The sequence below is a fragment of the Montipora foliosa genome, chromosome 1 (assembly GCF_036669935.1).
Source record: "Montipora foliosa isolate CH-2021 chromosome 1, ASM3666993v2, whole genome shotgun sequence".
In the NCBI taxonomy this organism is placed as follows: domain Eukaryota; kingdom Metazoa; phylum Cnidaria; class Anthozoa; order Scleractinia; family Acroporidae; genus Montipora; species Montipora foliosa.
In genome coordinates this window covers 69,447,385-69,459,884 of record NC_090869.1, presented here as the reverse complement: position 1 = coordinate 69,459,884, position 12,500 = coordinate 69,447,385, and the positions used below count along the sequence as shown (strand labels likewise).

Sequence of the window (12,500 nt, the reverse complement as noted above, 5' to 3'; positions counted from 1 at the left end):
AGTACGTCTGCCTCGCGGGCTCAAGGCGTGGCTTTGTCGCTGCGCTGTTCACTTGAACCAACAATGATTGAACCATGGCGTTGTTTCCTTGAACCATGTTGCCTCATTTTGCGTTGTTCCCTTGAACCATATTGCTCCATCTGGTCTCTTCACACTGACTGCTGGGGTTAACACTGTGACGGATTGTCATTCCGTCACGGGGGGAAGGGCAATGCCCTCGGTCGCTTGCTACTTGAGTTCTCGCCGTGTGAGCCTCAGCAGCTCAGTTGCGACTTACCAATGCCTACGTGGTATCATTCGACCAAAATGACGAATGATGAGGGGTTTAAATTTCGAACAATGACAAAAGACAAGACCCTGACTGAAGTCAAAGGCAATCCGAAGGCTCCTTTTTCCACCTATGGGTGGCGCTTATTAATACAGGGATATTTTTGCGCTGTTCAAAATTATGCAGAGAAAGAACTTAGCAAATGTTCTTGGTATCCAAAAAGAAAATTGAGGGTAACAATGTATTTTTTAGATATAATTAAGCTTTAATTTGGAAAAGAACGCCATACATTGCTTTATGTTTAAAAACTTTTTACAAATACAGTTGATTGATTATCTTCGAAAAATATCGAAGTTACCCTAATTTTCTCTTTACATTTCGATAACACTTGTTAAGATCTGCTTCTCCCGCATATTAAGTAAACCGCGCAAAAATAACGTTGAATTAGTAGGCAACATCCTTAAGGGAGTTGGTGTAATGTTCTTTTTCTGAAAGTTTACATGTTGGGAAAATGAAGTGTCTTGAAGGGTTAATACTGATAGCTTCTGATATGCCCCGGCACTGTTTTAGCTTCAGGAGAACTTTGTTAGCGTTAGTTTCATTAACTTCTCCTGGGAACGCCCTTTCTTCCTTTTCTCAGATGCACTTCGCAAACTCAAACGTACGAACGCGATAAAACAGTGCTTTTTCCTCGCGATTTGTTTACTTTCTCGTTTAAACGCGACTATCATAAGGGATTGCACCTTTTCAGCCATTCGTCCAGTCGTCTTTATCCAACTGAATCGTCTTGTGTCTACACAGATTTTCCTCTCTGTTCAAGTTGTTGTGACAGTCAGAACAAATACAACAAAGAGACGGGTTATAGTAAGTGACTTTTTTTTCCTCTTGTGTCAAGCAACAGCTTGCCGTTTTCGGTTTGCCGTTTCACGAAAACGCTATGAAAAATCTCTCAAATTATGTACCATTTCTCGGTTTATTGTCGATCGGTACAAACTTAAACTTTGAAGGAGACCTTGCCAGACTCACAAAAGGACAGAGTCAGAGCTTAGGAGATTGATCTGCATGAGAAAAAAGGTGAATCTGAAATGGTGAATGGTCAATGAAGTACTCAGAAATCTCGGTCCCCCGGTGACCACACCCCTTACTCTTCTCGAACGGTGTGTATCCTCCCAAGTGGAGTAATGGTGACATTTCATGCTTCTTCCAGAAAATGAAAACAGAGATTATTGCACGTAGTGAGGTAAACCCTACATCCAGTTGAGATTTTTTTGAATGATATCTCGTTTAAAATAGTTAGTTTGAACTATAGGAAATTCATGGGAACTCGGTCTTTAAACTAGGTTCAGGTGGCAAGCAGCCTGCTAAGCTTCTATTGCGAGAGTTTTTGTAAAGCCCAACGCATTTGTTCTCCACGAAGACTAAAGTATCCTACCACTTTTAAAATTCACGCAAAAGCAGCACTTTCTTATCACCTGTTCAGTGTCAACTAAGAGGGGCTTCTGAAATCAGGATCTTTCGCTTTCGTATTGTCAGCTTTTCTACCAGCTGAGAAACAAAGTCCATGCTGACAACAAAACGACACTTTCAGGTTGTAGTTTTACAGAACGTCTGCAGTTTAACCGTCAATACAAGTGAATGCCAACTCACTCAGAAATGTTGGCACCTTTCATTTTTATTGCCTCATTTTTACAATCTCCAAAGACTATATTAGTCTATAGGATTCACATACAGCATTGCTTGGAGAACCTTATCATTAGAATCATGGATTCTCCTCCTCGCTGTGTCGTGGCGCTCCTCTTACTGTGCGGTGTGGCCTGGTCCTTACGAGGTAAGCCATGGTCGAAATCTGCGTGGTATAAACATGCGATAAAGAATACTCTGCGATTCTTGAAAAGCGATTCAACGCTAATGAGGTAGATTTAATTGGCAAGGGGATGATGAAAACGAGATAGCAGTGGAAACCTTAGATTTAATCTTGTTTTAACTCATCTTTCCAGGAATGAGAGATACTGCACTTTGTTTCAGCATTCTGAGAAAAATTTAAAAAAAAAGAGCAAACTGAGGGCGCGTTCGATTGACCCTATTCCGGAATAAGAATACGTGGAGTGATGATTACAACGGTATGTTTGGCGCGTTTCAAAGCAGCAAGGATAACAAAAATATGTTTAAAATAGCATTTTAGCAGATGTTTGACAATTTTAATGCGAATTTCCGTAAAAACGAAGGATTCCTAACTTATATTCCATGTATTCCTATTCCGGAATACGGTCAATCGAACGCAACCTGAATTGCATGAAATTTAGTATCGTTACATCAAAAAATGTTTTCTCGTCCTGATATTCCCCAAAGTCGTCTGTCTGTTACATTACAGAGCCACTTTCAACCTATTCTGGCCGTCAGCTGCTGGTGGGGTACTGGGGACAAAACGGAGCTGGGCAAATGGTCGTGAAAGCTACGAGAAACCACTGCTGGAGGTCTGCAAAACAACCAAATACGACATATTGGCCGTGTCCTTTCTCACAGTTTTCTTTGATGCCAGAAACAAAGGTAATTATCTGATTTGAAGATAATGTTACTCTTTGGTGAAAAGTGTTTTGGATGTTCTTATTTTGGCAAGAATTTAAAAAAAACTCGCTATTAACAACAAACTCAGAAAATAAAATGGGGCAATTATAACGCAAAGTAATGTCAATCAGTAGACGATACGCGAGGGAAAATACATGCAAGCGAGACTATTAATGAATCACCAAGCGCAGAAGTGAAAAAACCAATTACGTAATCATAAAAAACTATCTACTGCACAGAATGGACCAAATCATGCAAATAATGCGTATTGCATACGTATTATAATGAAGCATTCATATTTAAATGATATGTAAATACCTGAAACAAAACGTTATATTCCCAAGGGTTTGAATTGGGTACAACACTGAGTTAGTCGATTTGTTCTATTCAGTCCAGTTTGTCACAATTCCTCTCTTTTTTTTTTTTTTTTTTTTTTTTTAACGTTTTCTGTCCCATGACCATACTTTCTGAGGCTCCTTACTTAAGCAATCCCGCTGTTTCTCTTTTTTCGTTAATAAGGTCTCCCTGCTTTGAACTTTGCCTACCAATGCGAGACTCCCGTTTCTCAAGAATACCCATTTCTTCTTCGATGCCCTAAAATTGAAGAAGGTATTGAGGAATGTCAAAAGCGGGGAAAAAAGGTCTTGATGTCCATTGGTGGAGCGACTGGTGACGGCACTCTCCCCAGTCCTGAAAAGGCTAAGGACTTTGCGCACACTCTGTTTGATCTGTTTCCTGGTGGCAGTCGTTACAATGACATTCGACCATTCGGAAGGTAATACTTATAATAAGTATATGGAGGTTTATTTGTTATTTTTGCTATCCGCCTCAGCCTTCGGCTTCGGCAGATAACACAAACTTTAGCCTTGATATTTATCGCTATCATGCTCAACCTCCTCCAATACTGAATTCTTAAATAATAAAAGTCTTTATAGCTCATAAGATAAAAACTACATATCTTATGTTACATGTTTGAAATCATAATAAAATGTAGTATTACATCACACGTGAAGATCGTATTTATAAGTTAATCTATTAATAAAAACGTTCTGTGTTTATCAACGTGCGGGAGCTATTCTTATACCGTGAATTATAATCGATGACCTAAGCCTTTGGGACGTGCTCACATAGCGTTTGGATACTAAGTTGAGAAATTTTTCTAAGAACTTTGCGGTCTTGTTTTTCTAATACTCTTATATTCAATCTAATAGAGATGTATCGCCCTTTGTGGCATCTGTCTAGAAAATCTTGCACCGTTATTAATTCTGGATCTGAGGCTCCATATACCACACTAGTGCGTAGGTGACATTGGGTAAAACATTGTCTTAAATAAATAGTCTATCTCAAGATGACTTCATCCCTCCTTCCGCAGAGATGTTATATCATATAAACATTTATTGGCCTTACCAAGCTTGCTTTTAACTATCAAATCTGCAGTCTTGCTGGAAATTGAGTTCTAAGACAGTAAGTTCAGAGCATTGTGGTATGTTCGATATCGTGTCAATGTGCACATTGGTATATCTTTTCGTCCAGATAACAAGTTCCTTGCAATTACTAGGATTACATTTCATTAAGTTACTACTAGACCATTCTAAAAATGTATTAACAAGTCCAGCTGCTTAGTCATTGTTCTTAAAAACAGGAGCGACAATTGTAAAGTCATCAGCATATTTAAAACAGATAGTTTCTTCACCTATACCCATCTCTAAGTCATTCAGAAAAATGCTGAATAAATACGGACCACTCACGCTCCCTTGTATAGTACCCTTATTTACTTGCTTGCAATCACAGATAATGTTATTGTATACCACCCTTTACATTCTGTCCTGTAGAAAATTCAACCACCAATTGACTATATATGGGTTTAGAGGGATGTCTTACTAAAAAGGCCCTCAGGATTGGTTTGGAACTGATTACACAACAGAGACCAGGCACCCTGCCCTTATACACAATATAGGTTTTCGATGCAATGAAATTATAAGTTGCAAAGAAATTCTTGCTATCTGGATGATTTATCTGTCTTAGATAATAAATTTCTAAGTTATTGACATATTAGGACAGAAACTACGTTATGTTTAGGCAATAAGAATTCACAGCTAGTCATCGCATCGAGTTTTTTAACATATACGGATACATAACTAAATATATAATATTTACAAATGCACAAAAAGAAAAGCAGCTATACAAAAATGTGGCCCTGGATTCTCATTTTAAAACCTGTAATCTCAGTGGTACTGATAAAATCAGGTAGCGCATTCATTCCACCACTTACCTGATAAGCCAAAACATGAGCTCATTATACGGATCTTCCATCTTTCATATTAACCCTCTGAGTCAACCATTTCCCGTATCTTTCTTAGAAGCACCTCGCAGGGGCAGGGTTGACTCAAGCGTACAATACAGTTGAAAGTTCCCCGGTAATGGGCTCCTGGTAAGAAAAAGAACATTAAGACCATAACTGGTTGTTTTAGGTTTACTGAGGGACAGAATGCGATCTCCGCAAAGATCATAAGAAGAAGACCAGAGTGAAAACATATTTTTCATATAAGCAGCCGAAAAATCATTTAACAGCAGACTTTCATACAGTAATATTAGGAAATTTTGAGTACTGGAAAAAAAGAGAGAAGCAGCTAGGAGATTGGCCTTCAAAAGCATTGATGCAACAAACACCAACAAATGCACAACTAAAACAATGAAACCTACAATAAACAATTCAGCTGCGGCCTATATACAGATCCAATGAATTTAGATTCTCTGAATTTCAGGTTTATTGTTCAAGTTTATTGTTTAGCCTTAGTACCGAGCAGCAAGGTCTGTTGCACATCGCAGTCACCTTTAAGCATATCTGAGATATCTGAGATGGGCCAACCAACCTCTCAAATAAGCGAATGTGAGATTTATATACTTGTTCATTGTTGTTGAAATCTCGTAAAAACTCTGAGCTCCAGATGGGATCTCCGTGATTTGGTCGAAAACTAGCCTGCGAACAGGCTCCCAGCGAGGGCGAAAAAAATTCGGCGAGCGAAGCGAGTGGGACGCGGGGGAGGCACCCCTTTGCACTCCCTCATTACCATACCGCTCTCGGCTCATCCCACTCGCCCCAGACTAAACTCGGCTAACTCGCCCTAAACCGAAGCGGGAGCCTGTCCGCAGGCTAGTCGAAAACCGAATTGATAATAGGGACCTGAAGAAGGATAACGACGACGGCTACGAGAACGTTGTCTAAAACTGTTATTTGCCGTTACTGTAATAATTTTGCGATTACTCCAAGTCGCTCGGCTTGGAAAGTGTGAATACACTTCGCTACTATTAGATTAGTCAAAATGGTAAAAGAAAGCGAACTGTGCTTGGAAATTTTACGGCATTTTGTATTAGTGCCCGGTCCCCTATGGAAAGCGATTTCTTTTCTCACAAATTCATTTCAAATTATCTTGAAATGTCTAAGCACAGAAATGATGTACCCAATAGTAACAAGCCCGAAACAGCTGTCTGCGTCTGCTTTCTAGTTTGAGCGCTGATCATGCTAGGTTTGGCCAACCATAGTTCCATTTTGGAGAGAATGCCTTCGTGAACGTTGTTTGATCTGTCCGAGCAGTGGTATTGCAGTCTTTAGTGCTCAATGTTCACCCAATAGTGTTAACATCATAAAGGTAAATCTAGGCACCACCAAAAAGTTAAAAAGTGTTGCCGTTTAGCTGATCATGAGAGGATTTCTGCTCTAATAATAACTTTGACAAGTCACGTGATAATATTTAACTTTAACTTTATTCATTTATATTACGCAAGTATCATATATAAGGCTTCACATCTTAGACACTCTTATTCTTCGGCCATTTCAACTTGAGTAAAAATAACAAACAAACCGCGGTTATAAACATAATGAGACAACGCATGTTGTAAAACCTTTTATGAACTTGACGTTTCGTATGCTCCAACATACATCTTCAGAAGTAACGGTTCCCTAAAGTACAATTGAATTTAAACACGAAGACTAATACCAAATAAGGACAGTAAAAACAATGAAAAAATAAATGAAAATAAACACACATCTTATGCTAACGATGTGCGAACGTTATTTCGTGTTACATAAAATGGATCAATAGTTAGCCCCCACACACACACACTCTCCCTCACTTATTTTCATAAAATAGATCTGGGTACAGGCCTTAATTCACCTGAGTGTGCAGAACTATTGTTTTTGTTATTTAAACTTATTGTTATGTGGCGTTCTCGTAGCCGTCGTCGTCGTTCTTGCTTAACGTCCCTAATAATATTCCCTGATCCCCTGCGGATTATCGATGCCCAGCTGCTCGCGGTATAATGTCCTTTTTTATTTATACTTTGAAAGTTCTTTGAATTTCATCTCAGATTTGTGGCACGTTGTCTTTTAGTGGCTAAAAAACATGCAAATATTTTTTGGTTGTTGTTGTTTCTATAGTCGGCTTTATTTGAAAAGTACGTATCAGCTTTCAGTTAATTCCTTTGCTCTCGGCTCAAGCTAAAATGGCGTCTTGTTATCGAATCATTAAGGCAACATGCATTGTTATAAACCTTATTATGCACACTCTCCTTCTGGTCATGAATTATGCTGCCAACAATCGCAGTGGAATATTGTTTGGAAACAATTCCATCGGGAATATGGCGCGCAAATACTCTATTGAATTTACTCCAGCTCCTTTGGCCTTTGAAATATGGGAGCTTATAAATGCTTGGACATCAGTATGGATTATTTACAGCCTAACACACATCTTCAGGACAAGTGTACCCGATGTTCTTCCTCCAATGTTCTTTGTATGTTTTAGCCTCGCCACAGTATCAAACATAGCGTGGACTCAGCTTATGAGCTGGGAGATAATCCAGCCAACAACTGGATTTGTTTTCGCTTTGATGGCATTCCTTTACGTCACGCTCCTTTGCAGTTATGCTGGATTGTACAAGCAAAGAGACCACATTGGACGGCTTGACTTTTGGATTGTTCAACTGCTTGTAAACAATGGAATAGCTGTGTATGCAACATGGGTAACAGTTGCAGCCCTTCGAAGCCTTTCATTAAATATGACATATTTCCATGGTATTAAACAAGAACTTTCCGCTAGTATTGTACTCGGAATTCTTGCTCTTCTAACGTTGATATGGTTTATTTTAGAAAACACGCTTTTGAAAAAACACTTACTGTACACTTTAACTATCTATCCAGTTTCGATATGGGTTTTGGCAGCTTGTGTGATTTTCAACTTCGACCGCGTCGCTCCCGTCAACAGAGCCATTATACAAGCTCTTCTTGCCATGTCTTGCACGTTTTTCCTGGGAAAAATTTGTCGTTTAATATGGTGCGCTGTTCAAATGAGGAGAGATACCCAGGCAGTGGATGGGTTAGAGATGTCACCAGCGTCCTATCACCAGAATACCGAACAAAAATACACTCACAGAGTGGAAGATCACAATCAAGGTTGTCATGATACCCGGTCATGATAATAAGGAAGTTTGATGGTGGCGTCGTTCAATTTGTTTCACAGTTTTGCTTCGAGAAAAGATGCACGAAACACTAATTTTCTTGTTTTCGCAATCAGTTTGTTAAGTACGTAAAAGTAGCTTAATTTTTAAGTGGCGCACTTTCAAGCACAACCACTGGATAATTAGAATAATTTTTGAAAAAGTGGATTTAACATCCTCGCGTTTGCTTTCAACGGCAAACAGCGAAAGACAGGCTGCTACTTGTTGAAAATCATGAAATTCATAGTGACATATCATATCAAGTTTCTTTGATTTTTTCTGCAAGCACGTGGTCAAACAGCATCCAGCGAATTTGAGACTATCAATGCGGTCGAATTCCTACCCATGCGACAAGAGAGGATGCAAAACATCCAACTCGCGACTGCAAAGGATAGAACCCGACAACCTCTCATGGACACCATACTGAAAGGATGGCCTGAAGATCGATCAAAGGTTCCCCTGAGCTGACGCCCTACTATAACATGAGAAATGAACTTCGCATTTATGATGGCCTAGTGTTTAAGGGGGAACGCCTTGTTGTACCTCAAGGACTGAAGGCTGAAATAAAGAAAGACATACCTGCGTCCAATGCTGGTGTAGAAGGTTGTTTAAGTAGGCTCGAAAGGGTTTTCAGCTGAGCGCGCGCGCGATTCAGAACGGGTCACCAGAAATAAACAAATACCGTCAATTTCGCTCACCTTTCTTCTAATTCCTATATATAAGGAATATAAATAGACATCCCCTATTCACGAAAGCTACGAAAATTGTACACACACGGTTTAATGGTCACTTAAATCCGTTTGTGTTTGCCTGTAGCTCCACTCGCGTGTGCACTCTAACGAGCGAGTGACGCGTGCGTAAATGTCGATCTTGTAATCGTAACCCCCTCATTTTTCTCATTTTTTGCAACTTTACTCGTTTATATCTCTGCTTCCGGACGGTGAATTTTTTTTTTTTTCGCATGTTAGCTTAGATTAATTTAAAACGTTTGTCTTTCAAATTTAAAAAAATTCTGAGACATTTCAAAATAAATGATTTTTCTGAAAACTGACCTACAGATTTTGTTGAATTTTAAATATTTTAAAGATTATTTCTAACATTATCTGGTAACGCTGACTTTAGGAAGATTTCACTATCCCGTTTTTTTTTCAAAAAAGACAATATATCTTGATTTTATGGCTCAAAACAATGCCTTATATCGTCGCCATGGTAACGTTATTTTGTAGGAAAATGTGATGTGAGAAATCTATAACGGGTACCTAATACCCTCGCCAAATTTCGTCCTGGTATGATTACCCTAACTGTATCTAAGGACAAAATATGTTTATTTGTTTGAAAAAAAAATTCGAGCCTCCTTAAGGGCCCCTGACGTATTTTTTGGGGTGCGTTGCTAAGGATGTAATGGTTAAGTAATTTGAGCGAATTTGGCATTATTTTGGTCAGTTTCCAACTTTTGTAAGCCCATGACCCTAAATATTACGTCATCAAACCACGCCCATGCTCACGTGACTAATAAAAGAAAACTCTAAATTTGTGAAACTAAATATTTTAAGCAAGAGCCGATACAACGTAGATTTGATTTTTAGTGATGTTCTATATTTCGGCTGGCCAAACCAGCCTTCTTCAGGTACAATGAGAGTTTACATTGAATTGCTTCTATGTACATATATATATATATATGGTAAATGGATGTTAACGTAATACTGGAAAAAATGTGATAAAACATGGCAGTTACAAAGATTTTGAATTGTAACTGCCATGTTTTATCACATTTTTTCCAGTATTACGTCAACATCCATTTACCATATATATATATATATGTACATAGAAGCAATTCAATGTAAACTCTCATTGTACCTGAAGAAGGCTGGTTTGGCCAGCCGAAATATAGTACATCACTAAAAATCAAATCTACGTTGTATCGGCTCTTGCTTAAAATATTTAGTTTCTCAACTTGAAATAACGCCGATCAGATCAAGCCACTGATCCAACGTACACCGACAGGAAAATTGTCCACGGTTGCTTGCTTCGAAACTCTAAATTTGTCTCCGTGCTTTGCAATTTGGGTATTTAATCGATGGTTTGATAATTTGTATTCGTTTTTGCATCCAGCCAAGCATGGTTTTCTTTTTATTTTGAAAAATGTTCTCTTTAAAGACATAAACGATACTGAAATACCCATACCTTTTTCAAAAAAGATGATTTTAAAAAATCAATGCTTAGCTATATTCTGTATTTGGGGGTGAAACATGCCATGTAAAAAAATTAATTCAATTTAAAACCGCCGGAAATTTAGCTTTTTTCTCAAACCGGAAGTCAGTTCGTTTACGCATGCGCAGTGGATCTGAGAACGAGCGCGAGGAAGGGCAAGGGAAAACCTTGGATGAAAACAACAGTTTGTGCGGCGACTTTTGCTTGTGAGTGGGTTTTCTTGTCAGCTCATGATATGATGACGTCAGTTACCGGAAGTAACATTTCACTTCTTTAGCAACGCGCGAAAAATCCGTCTGTGGGCCCTTAAGGAGAGCGAGAGAGAGTGTCTTTTAGCCTGGTATGAATTCTGAACTCAGGCACTGGATCTCCACCTGTGAACACTGCAGATTGCTTGAAATTTCGCATGGCAAAGAGACTCTTATGAGTCATAACATTCCACAGAGGCCTTGGGAGAAAATTGCTGTAGACCTCTTTACCCAGAATCAGATAGAATACTTGGTGACAGTGGATTATTATAATTGCAGACAGACTACACAATACTGAGTCTGGAACAGTGGTCAGAAAGCTCAAAGCCAATTTTGCAATATATGGGGGTCCTTATCAGCTTGTTAGTGGTAATGGCCCCCAATCCGTGGCTGCAGAATTCCAAAAGCTGACAAAGGAGTGGGACATTAAACATCTGGTCTCTTCGCCCTACAACAGTAAGGCAAATGGTAAAGTTGAGGCGGCTGTTAAGTTTGCTAAAAAAATGCTACGTAACACTGCCAAGGGTGGTGATGACTTCCACTTGGGACACCTTGCTGAACGCAACACCCCGTCACAAGGAATCGGAAGCAGCCCAGTTCAGAGGCTCATGAACAGGAGGACAAGGACACTACGGCCCACAACTGGTACTCTCTTAGAACCAAGACCCCTGAATACAAATCACGAGAGAGAGAGAGAGAGAGAGAGAGAGAGAGAGAGAGGCTGAAAGATGCCCTTAAGAGGCAAGCCCAGTACTACAATGCCAATGCCCACAACTTACTTGAATTAAGTGAAGGAGACACGGTGAGGATGAAACATTTTGTTTTGGGGCGAAAGGAATGGAAGAAGGGTGTGGTCGTTGAACGACTTGACGAAAGATCATATGAAGTTGAGACAGCAGATGGGTCCTCCTATAGGCGCAACAGAGCCTACCTAAAGAAGACCAACGAGCGAACCCCTGCCACAGCCAACGGTGAACCACCACAACCAGAACAAAGCATGATCCAGACACAAGCGGCCAACAAACTGCCTGTCGAGGTAACCCTCGCTGAGCCACTACATGTGTCAAGTCATCTCGACGAGCCCTATGAAGCCATACCTTGCAAGGAATCGGGTACCGAGGGCTACCATGCGCTTAACTGTGCGAGGAGCAGGCAGAACCAGATCAGAGGATCCGAACTCGGTCAAGAAGACTCGTGAATAGTCCTTCGTATCTTAGAGACTTCCTTTCGTGAACAGCCTGCAAGCAACTTGGGAAAGGAAAGGAACTTTATTTAAGCGTCTCATAGTTCTAGCGCTGGAGCACTAATTGGGGACACTGAAAAGTGAAATCACCAATCAACGCAAATCAAGTCGTATGTTGGTTTTTGAGAAGAGGGGAAAACGTCTCAGTGCAGAGTAGACAACCAACAAACTCAACCCATATATGACGCCGAGTCTGGAAATCGAACCCGGACCACATTTGTGGGGGTCGAGTGCTCTCTCACCACTGCGCCACCACTCTCTTATTATCAACAGAAGCAGTTTCACATCAAGTTAATGTTTTTCCCACTTGTTGCCTTTAACGGTCCAGTTTTTTTCTTTGTTTGTTAATATTTCATACGGGGAGGGGGGGGGGGGGGGTGTGACATGTTGCGTGACACATTTCATCAGTCACTGATTTCCCGTTGAACGAGAGCATGTGCTCGCCATTAAAAGCTTATTGTTGCACTCTGTT

At 39.9% G+C, this 12,500-nt stretch overlaps 2 protein-coding genes across 2 annotated transcripts; both read left to right on the top strand.

Annotated features, from left to right (window-relative positions):
- The first annotated feature begins 7,259 nt into the window (after window positions 1-7,259).
- Window positions 7,260-9,749, top strand: LOC137980719 (uncharacterized). Its single transcript, XM_068828150.1, has one exon. It carries the CDS (start codon window positions 7,337-7,339, stop codon window positions 8,303-8,305), a length of 969 nt encoding a protein of 322 aa, XP_068684251.1. The 5' UTR covers window positions 7,260-7,336; the 3' UTR covers window positions 8,306-9,749.
- Window positions 8,809-11,983, top strand: LOC137972989 (uncharacterized). Its single transcript, XM_068819692.1, has 3 exons — window positions 8,809-8,929; window positions 11,065-11,275; window positions 11,365-11,983. The coding sequence occupies exons 1-3, from the start codon at window positions 8,809-8,811 to the stop codon at window positions 11,981-11,983; spliced, it is 951 nt and encodes a 316-aa protein (XP_068675793.1).
- The last annotated feature ends 517 nt before the right edge of the window (window positions 11,984-12,500 follow it).

Bases quoted from the DNA above. Each gene is read 5' to 3' on its own strand.
- LOC137972989 (XM_068819692.1), top strand. From the start codon at position 8,809: ATGAGAAATGAACTTCGCATTTATGATGGCCTAGTGTTTAAGGGGGAA. The intron at 8,930-11,064 runs GTTGTTTAAGTA...TTATAATTGCAG, and splicing joins GTCCAATGCTGGTGTAGAAG to ACAGACTACACAATACTGAG. The intron at 11,276-11,364 runs GTTTGCTAAAAA...CCCCGTCACAAG, and splicing joins AAAGTTGAGGCGGCTGTTAA to GAATCGGAAGCAGCCCAGTT.
- LOC137980719 (XM_068828150.1), top strand. From the start codon at position 7,337: ATGGCGTCTTGTTATCGAATCATTAAGGCAACATGCATTGTTATAAAC.